A 22,910-nucleotide genomic window follows, 5' to 3' on the forward strand; every position below is an offset into this window, starting at 1 on the left:
TCTTTAATGATTCTAGACAATAAATGAACACGGACTTACATTCAAAATAAATAAAAAAAAATCCATGAAAAGAAGCAATTTTATGAAAAATACTTAAAATTAAAATATCTTATTAAATAAAGTAATGTTCTGTGGTTTTTATGTCATTTAGTATTTTAAGTATGAGGAAATGAAAATAAAACTTTTTTTGTTTAATGTACCTAACATTTTTTATATAGCTAATCGGCATTTCAATATAGCTTAAAACCACACCCAAGACATTTAGAAAGCTATCCTAAAAGTGCAATTTCGAGATCTTGAAAAAATGTGTTTTTTAAGTTTCATTTTCCTCTATTGTAGAACTTCATTGATTTAGGAATCACCATTTTTAAACTCTAAATATCTTTATTCGTTAAATGTTTTGTTGAGCTAATGTTGCTTCTCTAAAGCCATTTTTCAATTTTCAATCAATTATCATAATACAAAATTGCGTTACACGAAATGGCCTAAACTAGAGAAGAAAAAAAACTGTTCTATCTTTTTTTCTTTTCAAAAACATGAAAAAAGTCACATACGATTTTCGTGATTTTTATTTATTTTATAATTTTCAACATAAAAAGAGAAAGCTTATGAATTATTTATATATTTTATAGTTAAATAATGAACATTTGTATATTTAAGTTTTATAAAAAGCAAAAATATGGGAAAAAGAAAATTTTTTTGGGGGGGGGGAGGGAGGGCATGGGTAGAAAAATAACATCATGAATTTAAGAGTTAGACTGCTAAGGGGCCCGCTTATGGGGGGAGAAAGCAGCCAGAACGCTTAGCAGCGACTAGTTTCCCAATTACGCAGCTGTCGGAGGGAGAGAGCTAGCCATGGCTGTCGACAGTGGCCCAGAGATATTCCAGCTGTCCCGAGTGTCTGCTATATCCAAGCATTTGGGGGAGTAGTAAAAGGGGGCGTAATAATACATATTGGGGGTACCCGGACGGCAGCTTCTAATTCTAAACCCTTCCCTTTTACCGCATTTTCTGCTTCCTGCTAGCTGTAGATTTTATGGGAACTTGCTAGAAATAAAAATCCTCTATTTTCTACATTTATCCATCTATCTATCTACCAAACACAACGTTTTATACATACAAAGAGTATGAATAAATATTGCGCAATTTTTTCATTAATTTTGCTATTCCTTTTGGCGCCGTTTTATGCAATTAAATATGGCATTATTACCAACCTAAATATAAAAAAAACAGGTTTAAATAAAAATATAAACCTGTAGGTCTTGTAATTTGAGTACAAACAAAAGAGTAGTATGTAAAACCCAAATTGGTTAAAATTGATGTAAAAAATCATTAACTCATTCCCTTGAAAAGGATAACCAATTTTATTTGGTTAGATGATATTTTGGTTTAGGCAGACGAATACACATCATAATATTTTATGTAAAATTATTAATAATTTGGATCTTGGGAGAGGGTTTATTCAGAAAATAGCCTTAAACCACCTCTTAGACATTGTTAAAGCTTCCCTTTTTTTTGTTTCACGCCTTTATAAACTTTGTATTCTAATGGTTATCTTAAAATTTTAAAATAGCCTAAAACCATGATATTTCAAGCTCCATTTTATGCTCAAGCCTAATGGTTTTGCCATCTAGAGAACTAATGCATCAAATATTAACTTTTTTATAATTCATGATAATGTAAACAGAAATATTCTGTTATAAAAATGAAATTAATTGCACAGCTAAAAATCCACATGTGCAAATCTGGATGTAGACTTAAAAATTTGCGATTAGCAACAACATATATTCATTTATCTATCTATCTAGTTAGCTAGCTAGCAAGCTAGAATGGATAGACATAAAAAATATATGTGCTGTCAGCTGCTTAGTGCTAGGTGCACGTTGTTTTCTAGGACAGGGCAGGCTTTCCTGGAAAATAGATTTGTTATTTAAAAAATTTACTTTTAAACAATTTTGACAATTTAATTAGGACCATTAGTACTAGTTTTGATCAAAACATATTGATATGTTTTTTTTTATCTAATATTGAATTTTAAATTTACAAATAAAAAGTTATAATGAAATCTAAGCTTTAGTCATAATTGTTAATAAATTACGGAAGATGATATTTTGTATGAATAGAAAACCTTTATATTCCTTTTACAGATAGACCCCTCTCCTTCCTATGTAAACTAGTTGGTTTTCCCCTAGCATCTAGGGACTCTGTTCATTAAGGGGTTAGGGGGGCAGAAAAATTGTAAATTACCATCCTTAGATCATAGTAAAGCTTTCCTTAAATGAAGAACTGTATTGGTTCAGTGGATAGCGAGATCAGCACCATTTGAGTCTTTTTGTTACCAAATGACTAATATGAAACTTCCCGAATTTTTTATTGTAGTTTACGAGATCTTAAGAAACAGACAAATAACCTTTCTCTTGATTTCAATTATATAAAACTGGCAAAAATTTATGCCAACCAAAACCTGAATGGTAGAAGGAGTTGGAGATTACAAAATAATGTTATATAATACCCAAAATCTATTATGAAATAAGACCCAATATTAATTCTAAAAGTGTACTTGCCCTATATTTTTTGTTCCCTCCAAAACTATGGCCTTGTGTGAGCCCCTGGCCTATTTTATTATTCCCCCCTTGACCTAACCTAACAAAGGAATAGCAACAGCCCCCGTTATTTGATGTACGCTTTTTTATAACCCATCCTTGGGTAAAAGTAACGATAAATTGGCCAAACAATTGTATACAAAAATTTAAAGGGAGAGGTCATTTTCTAGTAAATCCCGTAAAGGTGTGTGTTATAAGGCCTAAAAATAGTAGTAGAACGATAAGGTGCTCTAGATATATGTATTCCCTATTGAATAGAACAATAGGGAAATTTTTTTTTTTTTTTTGATAACCGTACCTGGAATATCTAAAAAAAATACGAAATTTCTATCAAACGCTTTGTTTGGCTCAAACTGACAAAAATTAAAAAAAAATATAATTATAATAATAATGTTTTCTATAGGTACAAGGTAAAGGTTAAGAACAATCTATACCATTAAACAAAGGAAGAAGTCATTCTTTACAGGTTGATTTATTATAATTATATTTTTTTTTATTTGTGTCAGTTTGAGCCAAACAAAGCGTTTGATAGAAATTTCAGATATTCCAGGTACGGTTATCAAAAAAAAAAAAAAAAAATTTCTTCCCTATTGTTCTATTCAATAGGAAATACAAATATATAGAGCACCTTATCGTTCTACTACTATTTTTAGGCCTTATAACACACACCTTTACGGGATTTACTAGAAAATGACCTCTCCCTTTTTAAAAAGATTTTTAAGTTAGACTTAAAAGTAAGTAATGTATTGACAAGCTTGTAAGTTAACAAGGATGATAACATCCATAAAAGCGAAGCGGTAGGAGAAGCGGACATTAAAACTTGTATAGTGTCAGAACTGAATAATCAGAATATAAATATATATTTAAGAGTCGAAGCAAAATTATAAGTAAATTTGTTGAAAAACTGCTTGATACAGGATAATGTTTATGGACATACTTACATTTTTAGGACTTGATTATAGAGTTGCTTCGCTTATAATATCATACTTTGTTGTCCCAGGAATCAGATCAATCGGATGATTATATCACATAAAAATTTTATGTTAAAAAAGTAAAAAAAATCAACATGTTTAAAATTGACGTACGGACATTTTGGTAATGCTTATAGAGTTGCTACGCTTGCTATGTCGTACCTACTGTCGTAACTACTATGGGAATCACCATGCAAAGTTTAAAAACGATAGGACAATTCTAACATGCCTAAATTAACGAAAAGAGCTATCTCTCTGTGACGGACGTACGACACTGTGGGCTAGAATTGAATCAAGACAAAAGTAAGTGCCGAGCCCTGGGACCTATGTATGGTGAAAATAGACATAAAACCATGATGATTCCAGGTAAAACCAAAATATTTCAGCGGGGTCTTTTTGTTTTATTTCAATTTTAAGTTCTGAAAAAAAATTGAAAAAAATATGAAAATCTTTAATAAAAAACAAACAAAAACTGTTTTTTTAAATTTTTTTTCACTAAAAGATACAAACAACTTATATACATACTATAAGCTTTAAAAAAATCAAAATTTTCAAATTTAGGACTGCCTTTCCAAGGTTAGAAGAAAAATCCTAACAACGAATTCTAACATATTTCTGATCAACATAGCAATAAAACGTCTTTTGCTAAATCTTTAACATCAAAATTAAATAGCACTTACTAAAGACTTTTTTTCATTTAAACTTATACTTTTTACATTATTTAACTTTTAAGATTGTGTTTTTTTAAAAGAAAGGTTGCGTGATTTTTTTTCTCATAATTAATTTATCTTAATATGCTGCATTATAAGTGACTGACATTGTAGGCTGTGATGGCTTAGAAAACTCAATACCAGTTTTGTTAGCCCAGGCCATCGGCCCCTCGGGGCCTACAAAACTAGTTTTAATCTTTTTATTTTTATTTTACTATCTGCTAAAAGCTGTCTATAATCCCATACAATAAATAACTATTAAACATACCAATTAAAGTTAAACAGGGATCTTAAGGGATAAGACAAAGGATGATAAATTGATTACTCCTTCTGTAGATTAATATTATTGGTTAAAAAGTTTGGACTTTGCATGTTTGAACCATCAAATCATTAATCAATTCATAAATTATCAATAAAACATATTAAGACTAATAGTATAAACCAAACAATCAAGATGAAAAATAAAGTTCCCAAAGTTTTTGAACCAATGAATGAGAAAATATTTATAAACTTTGGTTACCAACAAAATTTTACATTCCAATGTCCCCATGATCCATATTAAATCTACCATTTCATAAATTGAAGGATTTATTTATCAGTATAATTTAATTGTAAACAACAAAACAACAGGGAAGAAGGGAACATAAGAACTGTAAAGATTCTTAGAAATAGGAAAAGTTTTCTTTTGTGTGGACTCTGCTAGTTTGAACCATCCAATTAAGATTTAATAAAAGACCAGTTAACTAATTAGATAACGTGTCTATACAAAACTTTTGGTACCAGTATAATTTATAGTCACTTGCCATACTCGGCGAGGGTGAGGTAATAAAGAGTAGCTCACTTGTGACAGCGGGTCAAGGTATAATATACTTGAGCGTGGAGCTTAATAGCCCTAGTGGCTAAACAAAATTGTTTCATCCTTCTTCATTACTACTTAGGTCCAAACACTAAGAAACAATGGCTACACAAACAAATAAACAGTCACATTTTTCCTCCCTTCTTGCCGATTTGCATGTATTTATCATGTATAAAATCAATTATTTATCATACATTGGGAGGTAGGGGGCTTTGGACTGTTTATAACACTAGTCTAAAAAGTTCTATAATAATAATTTATTATTCGTTGGCTTAAATATATTTTAGTAAAAATATTTTGTTTTGTTTATTCTAGGTTTTTTTAAAATGAAACTTATATGGAATGTGTCCCAGAAATAGAGAGGACAACTGACTGTTTAATACACTAGTCTCCAAACTTTATAAAGACATTTCTTATTCTTTGACTTAACAACTATGGGTACTTTTGAATAGTTTTGTTTTTGTCTGTTTTCAGGGGAAATTTAATTTGTATAGCAGCTATTCAAGACAGACGGCTGCATTTTTTGTGAAGATTCCCTAAACAATTTACTTTGTATATCAGTCAAGGTCTATAAATATTAAAATTATAAAATACGCAAGAAAGGTTTCAGGATTTAAAGAAATTCTCTTTAAAACTGCTTGTCCATATTCCCATCTCATCCATGTTATTGATGTTGTCATCCTTGTTTCTTTCTTTCAGGGATCTTAAGGGATATGACAAAGGACAATAAAGTGATACATGTAGATTTCCACAAATTATGACAAGGAAACTAACCATTTCTTATGTAAAATTATTGTTAGATTATATGTTTGTAAAATATTAGTTTGAAACCATTCCATTAATTTTAGTAAAAGTACACAATTTTTTTGAGCTAACGTGGGTACTGGTGTGATTTACATCCCAATGTCCCCTCCCTCTTATAATTAGCAAAATAAATTTTAAAACGGTATTCTGCTTTTCAAAACAGGATATTTAAATAATTTGTATGATAGAACAAAAGATCCTAAAACTCTAGACAAAAATAACAGGATGTCTATATATAAGTGTATGTTTAACGAAGGAGGGAGGGAGTGAACTGGACATAGAATTGTAAATCATATCCAAAGTTTTATAAACACATTTTCTCATCCTTTTGATAATTTATGAATTGATTAATGATTTGATGGTTCAAACATGCAAAGTCCAAACTTTTTAACCAATAATATTAATCTACAGAAGGAGTAATCAATTTATCATCCTTTGTCTTATCCCTTAAGATCCCTGTTTAACTTTAATTGGTATGTTTAATAGTTATTTATTGTATGGGATTATAGACAGCTTTTAGCAGATAGTAAAATAAAAATAAAAAGATTAAAACTAGTTTTGTAGGCCCCGAGGGGCCGATGGCCTGGGCTAACAAAACTGGTATTGAGTTTTCTAAGCCATCACAGCCTACAATGTCAGTCACTTATAATGCAGCATATTAAGATAAATTAATTATGAGAAAAAAAATCACGCAACCTTTCTTTTAAAAAAACACAATCTTAAAAGTTAAATAATGTAAAAAGTATAAGTTTAAATGAAAAAAAGTCTTTAGTAAGTGCTATTTAATTTTGATGTTAAAGATTTAGCAAAAGACGTTTTATTGCTATGTTGATCAGAAATATGTTAGAATTCGTTGTTAGGATTTTTCTTCTAACCTTGGAAAGGCAGTCCTAAATTTGAAAATTTTGATTTTTTTAAAGCTTATAGTATGTATATAAGTTGTTTGTATCTTTTAGTGAAAAAAAATTTAAAAAAACAGTTTTTGTTTGTTTTTTATTAAAGATTTTCATATTTTTTTCAATTTTTTTTCAGAACTTAAAATTGAAATAAAACAAAAAGACCCCGCTGAAATATTTTAGTTTTACCTGGAATCATCATGGTTTTATGTCTATTTTCACCATACATTGGTCCCAGGGCTCGGCACTTACTTTTGTCTTGATTCAATTCTAGCCCACAGTGACGAACGGACCTACCCTAATTATAGAAAAGCTTCGCTTTTAAAAATTGTCTATTTTACATACAGATATAGGGTTAATAAGTAGATATAGAATAGCCACGCTTTTACATATTTTTAAAATGGTGGGAGGAGACATTGGGGCGTATATTACACTAGTTACCAAAGTTTTGTTTTCTTATTAGTTGGATTAACTAACAACTATGGGGATTTCTTTGAATTTTTAATTGTTGGTTCATTAGGTTGATTGAACAAAAGTTTCATCCACTAATTGTAATCTGAAGAAGGGGTAATTGTGTGTATTATCTTTGGGGATGAACATTAATTTATCGGCCATTTTTCGTGGATGTTAAGCATTTTTACCGATCCTTACAACCAACAAAAGCAACCCCATTTCTTACCCACTGAAGTGACCTTCTAAAACAATCAATATACAACAGAATGAGTGTGTTAACATTTCAGCAAATATTTTATTGTCTAATTAAATTAGAACAAGGATGACAACATCCATAAAAGCGAAGCACTGAAACGGTAGGACAAACGGACATTAACACTTGTATAGTATCTGAACTGAAAAATCGGAACATAAATGTATAAATGTCGAATCAAAATTGTAGGTAAATTTGTTAAAAAACTGCTTAAAAACAGGATAATGTTTATGGACATACTTACATTTTTGGACTTGATTATAGAGTTGCTTCGCTTATAATATTGTTCTTTGTTGTCCCAGGAATCAATATACCAAAAATCAGATCAAACGGATAATTAAAACACTTGAAAATTTGTTGTTAAAAAAGTAGAAAAATCAACATGTTTAAAATGGACGTACGGACATTCTGGTAATGATTATAGAGTTGCTACGCTTTCTAAATCGTACCCAACTACTACAGGAATCATCATGCAAAGTTTGAAATCGATAGGACAATTCTAACATGCCTAAATTAACGAATAAAAGCTATCTATCTCGGACGGACGGACGTACGGACGGACGTACGGACGGACGGACGGACGGACGGACCGACCCTAATTATAGAAAAGCTTCGCTTTTAAAAAAGGAATAGTTTACCAAAAATAAACTTTTGTCATGTATGTAATTCATAAATGTGCCTTATTACCAAACCAGCATTTTGCTGAATGTTATACTAAATAATATAATGGCATTCTTGTAATTCTTTTTATGAAACAGTAACTTCAACAATCACAAAATATTCAGTTTTTATATGTTACTTAAAAACGATTTAATGGAAGTCAGGTTTTCTTAGCTTATCTTATATCTATCATCTGAAAAGTTTACAAAAATTTGTTGAAACGTTAGGACACTCTAAATGTGTCCTTGGAAAAAGAGCGCCATTATAATTGATATTCCCTCCCTTCACGAGTTTTTATGTTTGTCCCATCACTTTCCCTGCTCTTGTGTTCTACTAGTTCTTTGTTCAATAATAGCGGCTGCGCCCACTATTTGCATCGTAAGGAGTAATTACATTTTTAAGATATTTTAGGGGAGGCTTTTAGACCTACCATATCACAAAACTTCGCCTTATTAAGATATCGAATTGGATAAATTAAAATAATAAAGGGTGGTCATAATATTTTATTTTTTTGTGTCAGCCAAACTTTTTTTTATCTCATACAGTCGATAGAAACGATAATTTCGACTGAATTTTGTCAGTTTAGAATGTAATATTAACCATATCAAAGCTTACTTCAAGAGTGGAATCAAAACAAAAGTTGCTGAAAGCTTTGTAATAGAAATATTATTGCCTAAAAATCTACAATGAAACAGAAAAGTAAGTGTTTTTGATTTAAAGAGTAATTCCCAATGACTTAAAATTGCTTTTCAAACATTTTGAATTTTTAATGAAATATCAAAATATTGTTGCTATCTTTCAATTTACGCATTTTTTGCTTATCTTGGCGCTTAGAAACTATTTTTTCTTTTTCAAAAGATAAAATGTCAAATTGCAGATTTGTTTATAAACATTTATGATGACTTTGATGAAAAGCTACTCTTAAATTATCCTTTTTTCAAGCAATATGTTAAACTAATTTTTATTTTATTAATTTTACTTAATATTCGATAGGTTCGTCAGTAAAGAAAACTTAAGTAAAATAATTTAAAACCTACAGTTGATTTTTTGAGATAAAAAAGATTTAATGATTTTTTTACAATACCTGCTAAAATTGTCACATCTATAATCTTTAACGGCAGATTATTAGATTCTTCAAGGTGTAATTAAATCTATTTTTAACCATATAATTGAGAAGTTTATTAATACACTTTTAATGATTTGATAAGCATTGAATTTAGGATACTATATCCTTAAAATAGATAGATAGTGCCATTATTGCATTAACTAATAAGAAGAAAGAAAGATAGAAAACTTTATAGCAAGATAGATAGAAAGAATTTTTTATTATATAAATGTTGCTGCACATGTAATATTAGCACGTGCACAAATTTAGAATTATCCAGACTTTAACTTTACTCTGAGTCTATATATACATAATCTATATATATAGATTATATACATTTGTAGAGAATCATAGTACATTTCCATTGGTGCCTACCAAATAAATTTAAAACTATTTCCATTATAGACTACACTACGTCATAATAGAGACGATATAATGGCATATACTGATATTTTATCAAATGCTTGACTTAAATATTGTGAGTTGGGGGAATACCTTGGCTTTTAAACAGGTGCAACTTCTTAACATGCACAGTCAGTACCTACTTCCTGACAAAGATCGTGCGATAAAAGTATGTTTATTAAGGTAATTTACTTGTAGGTATATAAAACAAATGTTTAAGACCAGTTAATAACAGATTTTATAAATGTTTACATTCTGCTTAATTTAATAAAACTACCAATTATTAATCGTTGCCAAAAATGGCTAAAAAATATTTCCACTTGCGAAGAAAGTAAAGCATTTTTTCCCTTCTTTAACTATTTGTTGCAGGCATTATCAATAAATCCTTATATTTTGTTGGAACTTTTCTTAGTTATGTTTCTGTGTAATACAAGTTTATACCGGCTAAATTCCACCCCCCCGGCCCCCCCCTCCCAAGTATTTCATGCCTCCATATACTATACCAACTTTTCTATATAGATAGATAGATAAAAGTTAGATGGATAGATACATGCTTTCTCAAAGCTACGTTGTTGAATTTAATTTTAAATGGTTGAGATTTAAGAAAATATTTCTACATAATCTTATTTAATACTTCGCCCCTAACCTCTTAGGAAGGACGCAGGGTGTCAATAAAATAGCTTAAAACCACTTCAGGATATTTGTAAAGCTAAATATTTTGAACCAGCAATTTCCGAGATATTTGGTTTGAGACAAAAAAAACGTTACTATTTTATATTATAAGTTTTTTCTCCCTTAATATATGTTTGCCTTGTTTAACTTTATTTTTTGCAGAAAAGTTGCCTAAAACCATCCCATTACTTTCAAGAACTCTATCTTATTATCTTAAGCTATTGAAAAAATGACTTATCTATTAAGATTTTAGCAAAAAATTAATGCTACGTTTTATGAGTGAAAACATCTAATTTTTCTAAACTTACTAAGAATACTCCTTGAGTGTATGCTCCCAGAGCCTCTTGCAAGAGGCCTGTGAGGAAATTATCGGAGGGTAGTTGGTAGCTTCTCAGAGGGTTGTATAAATATGCTTAGGGTGGCTTATTTAAGAGGAAAGGGGAGTGGGGGAGGGTGGTTACTTGTGAAAGCTGTAGTTATATAACTACAAGGGTTCCTTCCAACTTGTATGAGGGGAGAGGGGGATAGGGTTGGTAATGTGAAGCGCATGTAAATATTATTTTCCCTCCAAAATTTGCGTCACCTAGACCCACACGACAACAGCATGCCTGGTAACTAACAGCTGCACCCCACACCATGTACGCAATTATTGCGTAGTTTTTCAGGATATATGTGCATTTTGCCGGGGGGAGAAGAGGTGGGGGTTGGGGATTGTGGGGCCGGTGTTAGGGGGGTTAGTAACAAACTTCTAGGGGTGCTTTTAGGGTTATAAAATATTTGAGGGGAATTTTCTCCGAAAAGGGAGGGAAAAATACCTTTCATTCATTACGAAATTGTGTTGGGAGGGGGGCTAAAGGTTTTCTATACGTAGAGCAAATTTTATATAATATACGTTTTACTTGATTTCACCATCTCATTTTGGTAAAAAATGCTTAAGAAAAAAGCTTTTTTTTTGGCGCCTTTTGGATGAAGAACACGTTTTGAATATGTGATATACCTAGTACCTTAAGAAAACCTTTTTTTTCACATTTTATAAAGCTTGAAAAGACAAAAAAATTCAAAAGGATTAGGGCTTTGCAAAATGAAAAGCATATTACAAGAAAATAAATATGTATCACGGCTGGTTTTTTATTAAATGAATAAGTTAGGGTACAATGTTTGGCACTTTCGATATAAGTAAATGATAATAAAAAACCCATAGAATGCGATAATAACTTCAGAAAAATCGAAGAAAATAGTTTTCATACTTAATTAACGTTTTTAAGTTTTTCTTCAAAAAGTTTAGATAAGATGCCTTTAAAAGTCGTCTATGATTTTGTCAGGGATAAAAATGTAACTTTAAAATAAGAATTACAACATATTTTTTCAATTAGTACAAAGTAAAATTTTGAACATTTTATTGATCAGTATATTTTTTAAAATGTGAAGTAGAAACCTGAATATTTTATCATGAAAATTGTGTTATGATTTGATTGTCTGCTAGATTACAAGAAAAAAGATACTGACAGTACTTGTTGGTTCTTTTAAAAAAATTAGGTAGATTACTTTCAGAACCCCTCTTTTTTCAACGTTATTTCAATATAACAGAGCCGTAGTCTTAGTGAACTCAATATCTAGACAGCCAACCATTGTTTTAGAATTGTTCAATTTTTTTAACTTCTGATAAAAACAGAATTAATGGTATTTTTGTAAATATTATACCTCCAAGAAATGGCTATACTTCCCAATCATATGTTGTGTGATATTTAAGAGGAATTATTTTGATATAATGTCATTAAAATATTCGTTGAAAAAAGTGCTATTCTAGCTTATACTTTACATTGTAATGTGTATGATAATTCAAATAAAAGATAATGAAGATTTATATTATATTTAATTGTTATAATTATAAAGAAAAACCTGGAAACAGTAAAAAACTGACATTATTTTATTGACGTAGGGAAAATTTTGTCAAATATTTGAATAAAAAAACAATATGAAACAAAATAAATTATTTTTAATATAGTCACAAAAAGGCTTAATGAGTTTAGGAAATATTTCATTCACTAATCATGTCATTTAAACTCTATTAAACAGAATACAGTGTAAAAAGATGTTCTCGTTTTAATTTTAAGTAATTTCAAATGCATTTTAATACCTTTTAATGATTTATTTTTTTAAACATCTTTTTATAAAATGTTATTGATTTTTGAAGTTATATGTTAAAATGTGTTTAAATTTTGTTAACATTTTGTTTTAAATGTAGAAAATTGGTAATTCTAAACATTCAAAAAATGATTTTATTAAATTTTCATCACTTAAATTGCATGTTTGATGAAATTTTCAACTGATAATTCAAGAAAAATCGTTTAAGTTTTATTATATTTTACTTTGAAATGTTAAAAAAATATAATTATTGTCAAAAATGTGGAAGTTATACTTTCCTCAAAAAAAAGACTTAAAACATGCAAATTAACACGTGTAATGAGATTTTTTTCTTTCAGGTTTAATTTTAAGTAATTATTGATATTTTTTGTAAAAAGGATTTTATATAAAAAGTTTTAAAACTCGAGTTATGTAGTGGTACTAAAAAAGGTTGCGAATTTATGCAATTTTCTTGCAAAAAAAATTTTCTAGGATTTTAAAAATAGCAAAGGGTGTTATTAGACGTACTTACAGATACAATTGCTAAGTCATTTTGGCCAAACACTAAAATAAAGTTTTGACATCTGAGGGTCCAACCGTGGTATGTTGCCATTTGCTTTGTTTTCATTTTTTGTATAACAAATATCTAATTTTATTATCAAGAATTGCAATAAAAAAAAACTTTTTTGCACAATTATCAGACATAACAAGTGCATTATTATTTATCATGGAAAAATGAAAAAGAAAATACATGAAATATAATTGGTTTTGAGAGACCAGGGTTCTAAAGGGATAAGACAATGGGCGATAATAAATAAATAATTTGATGTAAATCCTTAATGATTATCCCTTCTAATGATCAGAATTAGTGGTTGAAACTTTTGAACATTCAATTTAATGAAACAACCAATCAAAATTCACTAAAGTTCCCAAAGTTATTAAGGCAACGAATAAGAAAACGTTTAATAGCATACATTAATAATGTATAACTCAATTTACTTATCATTTACCGCTTTGATCTCTTGTGCTATCTATTTTTATTTGTTTCAATAAACAAGAGAGAGAATATCCACAAGAAACGAATGTTAGGACGTCATTTAGTTCGCCTGTCTGTCCGTCTGTCTGTAAGGCTCTAGGGGAAACGCGATTCTTTTACTTAATCCTTAATAAGTAGATTGTGTTTAAAGTTTCAATGAATGTTTGAAAATCTTCTCTATAACTTACTAAATGCATTTTGACAGATGAATCTCCATAAAAATATTAAGCCTCCTATCTAAAAGTAGCTGAGATAAAAACAATTCCCTCAAGATCATGCAGCTAATGGAATTTTAGAGTAGCTTCGCTACTAAAAATTACCAAACTCTATGATATCATTTCCCATTACCTTCCGGCCCCTTCTTGGGGTCCAGAATAAGGGAAAATGAATTTGGAAAAGCAAAAAGGAAAGAGAAAGAGAGAGAGAAAAAGATAGTAATAAGAATCGCATGGATAGGATCTAGGATAATATATATAGTTAGAAAATAACAGCGAAAATTATATGTGAATATTAAGATAAGAAAAACTATTTTGCCCATTTCTTATCTGTTTATTTTCATTCTTGGTTCAATTTGGTTCTATGCAATTGTAAATTAAAAGTTTTAAAGTACAAAAAGTTATTTAAAATTCTCACATGGACCAATGTCCAATAAGGAGCTATAAATCCAATTTTGACTTATGGTTACTGAGATCTTAGGGGACAAACAAACCTATTGTATGTATAATATAGAGGCTAAAGTTCTCGTAATTGCAAGTCCAAAATTGTTGTTTTTATTAGGGAAGCTTTATAAAGGCATAGGGGTGGATTTAGGCTACTATACTGACACTTAGCTCTTTCGTAAAGGCGAATCAACTATTATTAAAATATGTCGTTGCTTGAATGATTTAATTTTAGTGGCCTGTTTTCACACTGTAAGTAAAAATACCTTGTCTGCAACTAGCAACAAATTTTTGCATAAACCCAGACGGCCGCAAGTCTCATATTTGCGGAGCTAGCTGGAAGGGCATTGCCATAGCTATTCTCAAAATTTGCAATTTGGAACCAAAAATCATACTTTTAATGATATTATATTATTGGAATTGAAATTGATGTGTTACAGAAAAGGGTGTCACCCCCCCTCTCTCAAAATTAATTTTTATTTTATTTATCTGGATTGCCCCCTTTTATCCCTCCCCACCCCACCCTAAGAAAAATATAACAAAACAATATAGGATATAAGGAAATTTTGAAGAAAAATACAAACTGACATTAATAGACTATTCATTCGCAAATATGATTAACTTTTCTTTTCAATAAAAACTTGAAAAGCTGAAAAGCCATTTTAAAGGATCGCAAATTTTAAGATACTCCGTTGCTATTCTCGGTTAGGGGCATATTTGTCATTCTGACTTTAAGCAGGGAAATAGGGAACTTGATTCTGCCATTCAAAATATTTTTTTCTTTTTTTTGACAGTAAAATTTGCTTTTTTGACAACTATTATAGCAATTTTGTGGATAAAACGATTTATGAAAACACATAATTTTACAGCATTATCTTAAATAGCGATCTCTATAAAGAGTTGCTAAACCCTTTTCGCAATTTTCATTAGCTTTAAAAAAATTATTTTAGCACAAGGAATAAACGTATCTTCATTGGTATTCATCGGATTTTCATGAAAAATAATCTTGTTTTTATTTCAGTTTCCCCATCCCTTTATCTCTTTTTGCAATCAATGTTGTTTTTTTTGTACCTTATATACTTAGCATAGCTTAGCTTAGTGATACATTAAAATATTCATCTGAACATTTATCTTATCTTTGATCATTTACTAACAATTCTTAAGGTAATAAATAAGAAAAAGAATAAAAGACAACTAAAACTTAAATGTATGTTTAAAAATATTTTTTCTATTCTATTTTTCACTGTGAAAGCGCCATTAAGTGAAATCTTTGCCTGTATTGTTATTTTCATCTATTTGGTTACTAATCTGCGAAAGTAGTAGGATGTTTGTTTGTCTAATATATGAGATTTGCATATCTTCATCTTTTCATCAGATTTTCAATTTTAAGTTTCAGAAAATATTTTTTACGTTCAATAAGGTTTGAGGTCTGTTTATGAAAGAATAATAAACTTCTTTTTATCAATGATGTGTCTACTAGATATTTTAAATATTAACTATTCTAAACCCTAAACGTATCGTATTTCGAGTAAATTTGGAAGGGAATTTAGACATATGAAAATATTGAAATTGGGGAATATTTATATACGTGTGCAAGAATTCTATTTCAAAAATAGGATATTAATTCCCCTCTCACTTCGTTCAAAAATACATCCCTATTTCTATTTTTCTAAATATTCAAATTTCTTAATATTTATATACGAAGTACTTGGTAAATAAATAGAAGATTTTGAAAAATAATAAATTTTTACGTTTTATATTTCTATTTCGAAATAAATCACGCAATCTTAAATTAAGTATGTTCGTTAAACAATTCCGAAATAAAATTTACTAGATATATTAGACTTTTAGGTTCTTTCTATGAAATTAATGTGATGACATAATTTCCTTACTCCAAAAAGTCTACCTGTTAAGAATACGACATTTTAGACGTCTTACTTTTTTCATTGCTTTTTTTACAGGGTAAAATAAAAATTCTTCCTAATATTAAAAAAGGATAATTTTGCATTACGTAAAAAAAGTATATAACGATAATGAAATATATTAAAGTTAACTTATAATAGTTTGTAATTGTATTTGTAACAATATATTTATAGATTCCCTGTTATTTGATATCATCCGTTTCCGGTGTATGCTGTTATATCAGGGATAAATATATACACAAAAATTCCTCCAACAAATTTTTATTATTTACCGTGGTCAAAACATATTAAAAAATCTTATTTTAAAAAATGTAAATATAACGAAATAAATTATATTGAAGTTTCTAATTACCCATGTACATTTCTACCTCGTGCACCTCGTGCACACACACACAGTTCTTCAGTCCTTATTTGAATTTCAGAGTGTATTGACACGTCATACTACGCGTTAGTTAGATACAAAGAAAAGTGAAAAATAATAAAAAATTAATATTCAATGTGAAAACTTCAAATGGAATTATATTAATACAATAAAATAAAGTGATAAATATTATTTGCATAGTTATAAAAAAAAAGAAGAAAGAAACAAAGTCTTAGTCAAGTGTCAACACAAGAAGATCTAATTCTGTACTGTCGTCCGAAAAAAATTATTGTAGTCTATTGTTTTGAGTGAATGTCATAAGAGTACATACACGTCAAAATAATAGGCTATGTTTTCTATTTCGGAAGGCAGTACACATAATCATTTACTGTATATTAAGGTAAGGATTTTGTAATAATTTGTAAATATAAAGTGATAAGTCTGTTCGTTATAACTTAATTATTCTTATTTTGCCTTTTGGTAATTTCAATTTTAAACGCACAGATTTTATACTGTGAATAATTCGGCAAGCTCCATACTTTGTTTTTAATTATGTTTATTTTTTATTTTTTTATATCGTTCCAAAATTACAAAGTATCGGGTGTGTTTTATCGATAAGTCTTACCTAAAAATATTGAATCCCTGTGTTCGAAAAGAATTTCCGTGCATTTTTTTACGTCGTTCAGAACGGCTCGGCTCCACATTAGGTTAAAGTGAGTTTTTACAGTAATAATATGATTTAACGGTCTATTTCCTTAAATTAAACTTAAAAACCATATGTTACCAAATATACACACATCCGCAGCCGTATTTCTAGATTCGGCTCCGCGTTTTTTTTGCGTTGAAACTCGGTTTTAAATGTACGCTCATATTAAACCTGATTATCAAGCTGTTTTTAAACAAATTTACTTACAATTTTGCTTAGACTCTTATATATTCGCATTCTGATAATTCAGTTCTGACATTAATGTCCGTATTTTTTTTACATTTTAACAACAAATTTTTATGTGACCTAATTATCCGATTGGTCTGATTTTTGGTTTACTGATGTTTGAATGTACAATAATATAAGCGAAGCGGCAAGTACGCATTTTTTATTTTTTTCCATCACCCTTTAATTGAAATTCAAATTTATTTTTGGATATTTAGTATTTACTTTCATTTGATGTCCAACTTATTTACTCTAGAACCTCGAGCAAGAGACCATCCACGCATAAAGACACAAGACAAGTATGATTTGAGTAATGTTTTTGGCTTCGCTACTTATTGATTATTCATCCTTGTTAAATTAAATAACAATACTGCCAAAAAAAAAATATATCAATAAACAGTTTTTTGGGTTTTATTACAACATTTATTTTATAATGGTAATGATACAGATATTTAAAAAACACAAAATTATTTCATTAAATTATTTGTTTTACTTTACTTCTACTTTATTTCTTTCCAACATAATTAATATGATAAACATATTTACAAGAATTATTTCACTTTTCCAGTTCCTTGGTTGCTGTCTTCTTGGTAACTTTTACCTGCCTATCCCAAAATGCTTGGGACTTCTTGGGGACTAGCTTGTTCATCTTCAAGAACATGATGGCGTGGATGGTTTCTTTCTCTAGGTTATACCGCCTCGATGAGTAAACTAATTTGAGGTGTGAGAAAATTCTCTCACACCTCGCATTAGAAACAGGTAAGTTGTTGAAGTTGGTCATCAAACTGACAAGTCCAGGTGGATAACATATCTTCTCTGCAACATGTTCATACCTGGCAGTAAGCATCCTGTGGGTTGCGGTCATTGCTCCTTGTTTGTACAGTTTCTGGCGTTCTTCAACATCGAAATCCTTGGACTTAGATTTTTTGACTTTCGCAATTTCCTCCTTTATCTTAGCGACTTCACGTTGGTAACCGTATGTCAAGGCATGCAACTTGGATTCTTCTATGTTACTCCAATCCTTCAGCCCAGCTTTCAGGTGTTTCTTCATGACGTCCAGGGGATCCTTCTGTTTGTCACGTTGTTCTTTCTTTTTCTTCTTGGCTGCTGCTTGAGCCTGAATTTCTTTGAACTCTTGTTGTTTGTTCCAAAACATCTTTTGGATGGGTGTCATCATGCCTGTAATACATAAATATAATTAATAAAAATGATAATTGAATTATTTAACTAATGTTATTATTATTATCTATTTTAATTAATATTGTATATCTTTACCTGTGGGAGGTGCAGTTTCTGGAGATTCGTACTCGTCAGCTTCGGAATCCTCATTGTCGGCATCCGCATTAGCTCTACGCAGGTCGGCCTCTTCATCTGCCTTTTCTTCAGGACTTAGGTTGGCTCTCAGTGAGATTCGGTGTAGCCGTTCACCCAACAACCTACAATTTTTGGGTGCTTGTTGTAAAATTGTTTTTGCTTCATCCTGTGTCACCGTATAGCTTTGTGTGCCACTCGCAATCATTTCCAAATGACTGCGTGACAGGGGGTGTAGGTAGAGACAGACTTGCCATCCTGCATTAGTACGGACAATCTTGTTAACTCTCAGGTGAAGGAACTTGAATACACGTCTAGCGAATAAGTTGCCAGGCATACTTGTCCGTAGGGTAAAGAACACCGTATCCAGCATGGTGAACATCTGGACGATTGTGGCCTCATGGGCTTGTGCAGGAATTGTCAGCATGGTATCCACACACTCCAACACTTCCAGGACTTCTCTGAGGGCAAGAACCTGGTCAGGTGTTGGCCACAGATTGTCAAACTTCTTGTTGACTAAAATAAAAATTAAAAATTAAAAATTAATTCTATTGATATATACAGTTCTAATTTTTAATTAAGGGAACGAGAGAAGAAATAATTTATTTAGTTTAAATTTTAATAAACTTCTATTTGTTACCTTTCTCTTTTGTTTAATTAAGGGACAGAGAGAAATTTAAATTGGTAATTTTGTTAGTTTTAAATTGTTGTTAAAATTATAATTAACTTTTTTGGGTTTACCTTTCTGATCCTGCACGGATTTTTTCACCTTCTGAAGTAGTGGTTTGTTGTCAAACAACTCTAAGAACCGCTTTATCATGTTCATTCTGGAGCTCCATCTCGTCTCCACGTATCTGGTAAGCATACGTTGTCCACTCTCTACCAAAATGCGACGCAGCTTCTTGTTATTCATAATTTTACTGACCAGCTTTGCCAGGTTAATTATGGTTCTGTTGTACCCCTTCCCTTTCTAAAAAAATATAATATTTGTTAATTTTCACGTTTTTGTATAATTTATTATTTAACTTTTTAAGTTACTGTATAAGTTATTTAGTTGGTTCTATTAATCATTTAATTAATTTACTTACAACTTTGGCAGCCTGCTTCAACGCCAACTCCACTTGGTGGTTGAGGCAAACACCTCCCACTATAAGTCCACATTTCTGCTCATCACATTTCATTGTTCTTTGGATGTTCTCTTCTATTAGTTTCCCGAAATTTGTGATTGCTGAAAAGAAATAATTTAATAAATTAATATAATTTAGTTAAATGCATTTCGTGAAACTACCCCTGTAAATCATTAAATGTAATTCATTGAATTTTTTGGGAATGAATTTAATTTAACTTTACTTACCCTCTCTTTGTTGTGGATCTTTGATGGCGATGGACCTGTAGAAAATCGCACTTGATATGCCGCCATCGCCGCCATCGCCTTGTCTTGTTCCTGCCAGGGTTTCTTCATCTCCATCCTGACCCTCACCTTCGGCTTCTACAACACCATCCTCAACCTCATCTAAATCTTCTATAAACAAATCCAACGGGATTTCATCTTCACTATCAGCCTCAGGTGTGTCTTCCTTATCACTATCATCATCACTGACTCCCTCATGGTTCATGAAACTTGTATACTCTGTGGGGGTTTTCCCGTGCTCTTCATTGAGTATCTTGACGGACTAAAGAATGAAAAATAAATTAATGATTTACTTTCTAATGGTATTGTTTTATAATATTAATTCTCGTATTCATTCAAATATTCATCTAAAAAAACTGGTTTTATCTTACAATTGTACATTTTACATCCGCGGAAAGCCATTTAAAATACGATGCGAGAAAAAACTATTAAATAGTTATGATTTTATAATTATAATTTATAATTTTTCATTACCTTTACACAGTTGGCAGCCGAGTCGGATGTGGAGCTGAGAAGTTGATAATGCTCAAGCCCAAACCTTTTCAACAGTTCTTCGAAATATTCGTAGATGCTGCGGCCGGAAGCATCGGGTTTAGGCATCTAAACATAAGTAATTAATCAAATTATCATTTAGGTATTTGTGGTCATTCTAAATTTCTAAGAATTAATTTTAAACTTATACCTGTTCACAGGCGAGCAACAATTCTTTGGGACCGTCTGCATCGGTATAGTTTGCAGTTACTGAAAAATTAGTAATTCTTTTATATTATTCATTCATAATAGTTTACTTTACTTTATTTAATTCAGGTTATGTAGCTGCTGCAGTTGTAATTGCATTAATAAATAATAATAGTTTATTTATTTTATTTAGGTTACCTGCAATGAAGTCGGTGTGGTGAACATTGCCGAAGTCGAAGGAAAGGTGCACACCTGCGGAAACAAAGATAATATTGATTATTTAAAATAATTAAATATTAACATTTTTTCCGCAGGTGTGCACCTTTCCTTCGATTTCGGCAATGTACACACCCGCGGAAGTGAAGATAATTTAAATTAATTATTTGTTATTTCTTTCAGATTTTGAAATTATTTAGTAATGTTTTAGTTTATAAATTATAATACTTAATAGTTAATAGTTATTAATACCTTTATTTTCTAAAATCTTCTTGAAGGATTCCATGTAATACTTGTGCTGCCCCTGCAGCCAGTTATGAAGCTGTTTGCTGGTGGGTGCATCCTGCTTCTTGCCTTTCTCAAGTAAACCGACCTGCTTGGCGACGATATGGTCAAAGGCATTGGCATCCGTATCCTTAAAGCGAATTTTTTAAAGTTAGTATGTTTTTCAACCTATTTTTAAAAAATACACTATTCTAACTGACATGAAGATATATTTCGATTTTAGCAATCATTTTCAATTAATTTTGTTTAAAAAAATATAGGTATGAGACATTAGATAACAGCAAATATGATCAAAAATATTAAACATACATTTACCTTAAAGCGAAGGAAACTTTCATTATTAACCAGTTTTCCTGTTATGTGGCGCAGCGCTTCTAGGGCAGTGACGTATATTTTGACTTCATGGATAACTTCAGCATCTGCCTGGGCCTGTTGAAACTTCCTCTGAAAGCTGGCCAGGTTCACTCCCTTCCTATACTCTCGGTAAACATCTCTGTGGTCATTGATCCAGTGATGGCGAAACCTCCTAAACAGGTAAGCAATTAATATTATTTTTTTTTAGCAAAGCTACTCTATAATTCACCTTGTCCGTCAGTATATATTTTTAATCAATGTTTATGAATACTTAATACATCGTGTTATTTTATGTCAACTTAATATTATTACCTAAGAAGGTTAGTTTCTTGATTTATAAAATCTTTCCTTCCATCTGGATCTGTGGGGCATTCTTTCTGGTGGTATGTGTCATCCCAGGTATTGAAGTGACAGTATTTGCACCCCCGCCCCCACGGGGTCATATGACTACCCTTTCCAGGGTAGTTGGGGATCATGTAAGCATGATCTTCAAGCACTTTAACCAAGTAGACATAAACCTGAAGTAATTTTAATTTTATTAAACATTTTATTTAATAATCTCACACCTGTAACTCTTTTTTTAGTTGTGTTCCTTTGTTGACTTTTAGTTTTGGTTTCAAAAAGTGTCACTTTTGCCCCCCCCCCCCCCTCTATATTTTATTAGTATTTTTAGTATTTATGTTTGTACCTTATCACCATTACTATATGTTATCCTCTTCCCATCAAGGCGGTCATAGAGCGAGTGTGTGTCACCTTGTACTGTATCCACGCAGTCTAGGTAATCAATAGAACAGTTAATTTAATATATAGGTAAAGTAAAACAAACTAGTATTCTAGAAATTTATGTATTTACGGTTGAGATTGTATGGTTATTAATTATAAATATAATATAATGTATTTTATTTAAGTACAGACAAACAGACATCCTGTCAATTAAATTTTTAATGTTACTACCTATGTTATTGATATTAATTATACTAATTTAAGCTTACCTCTGATGAACATATGTTCCGTACTGTCACTGTTCATCTTGGGTTTATTCTTGGATCCTTTTTGTCGGCCACCTCTCCCTTTTGGCTTTTCTCCAGCTGGGGATGACTGTGCTGAAGAAGGTGTGTCTCCAGCTGGTGTTGTAGGTGTGGCTGCGGCTTTAGGTTTGGCTGCGGCTTTAGGTGTGGCTGTTGTACTTGTACGGCCACCTCTCCCTTTTGGCTTTTCTCCAGCTGGGGATGACTGT

General features: G+C 30.7%; 2 protein-coding genes across 17 annotated transcripts in view; one reads left to right on the forward strand and one right to left on the reverse strand.

Moving 5' to 3' along the window:
• heca (hdc homolog, cell cycle regulator) overlaps nucleotides 1-22,910 on the forward strand; it is a 62,295-nt gene that overhangs the window by 15,736 nt on the left and 23,649 nt on the right. The gene's annotated exons all lie outside the window — the stretch shown is intronic.
• Nucleotides 15,661-22,300, reverse strand: LOC145304652 (uncharacterized). Its single transcript, XM_080146584.1, has 11 exons — nucleotides 21,986-22,300; nucleotides 21,635-21,845; nucleotides 21,287-21,449; nucleotides 21,017-21,070; nucleotides 20,823-20,881; nucleotides 20,615-20,740; nucleotides 20,084-20,402; nucleotides 19,818-19,957; nucleotides 19,471-19,699; nucleotides 18,694-19,245; nucleotides 15,661-18,597 (listed from the first exon to the last, which is right to left on the reverse strand). The coding sequence occupies exons 1-11, from the start codon at nucleotides 22,147-22,149 to the stop codon at nucleotides 17,975-17,977; spliced, it is 2,640 nt and encodes an 879-aa protein (XP_080002710.1). The 5' UTR covers nucleotides 22,150-22,300; the 3' UTR covers nucleotides 15,661-17,974.

This window comes from Acartia tonsa, chromosome 13 (genome assembly GCF_053477335.1).
Source record: "Acartia tonsa isolate MP-2025a chromosome 13, ASM5347733v1, whole genome shotgun sequence".
Classification (NCBI taxonomy): Eukaryota; Metazoa; Arthropoda; class Copepoda; order Calanoida; family Acartiidae; genus Acartia; species Acartia tonsa.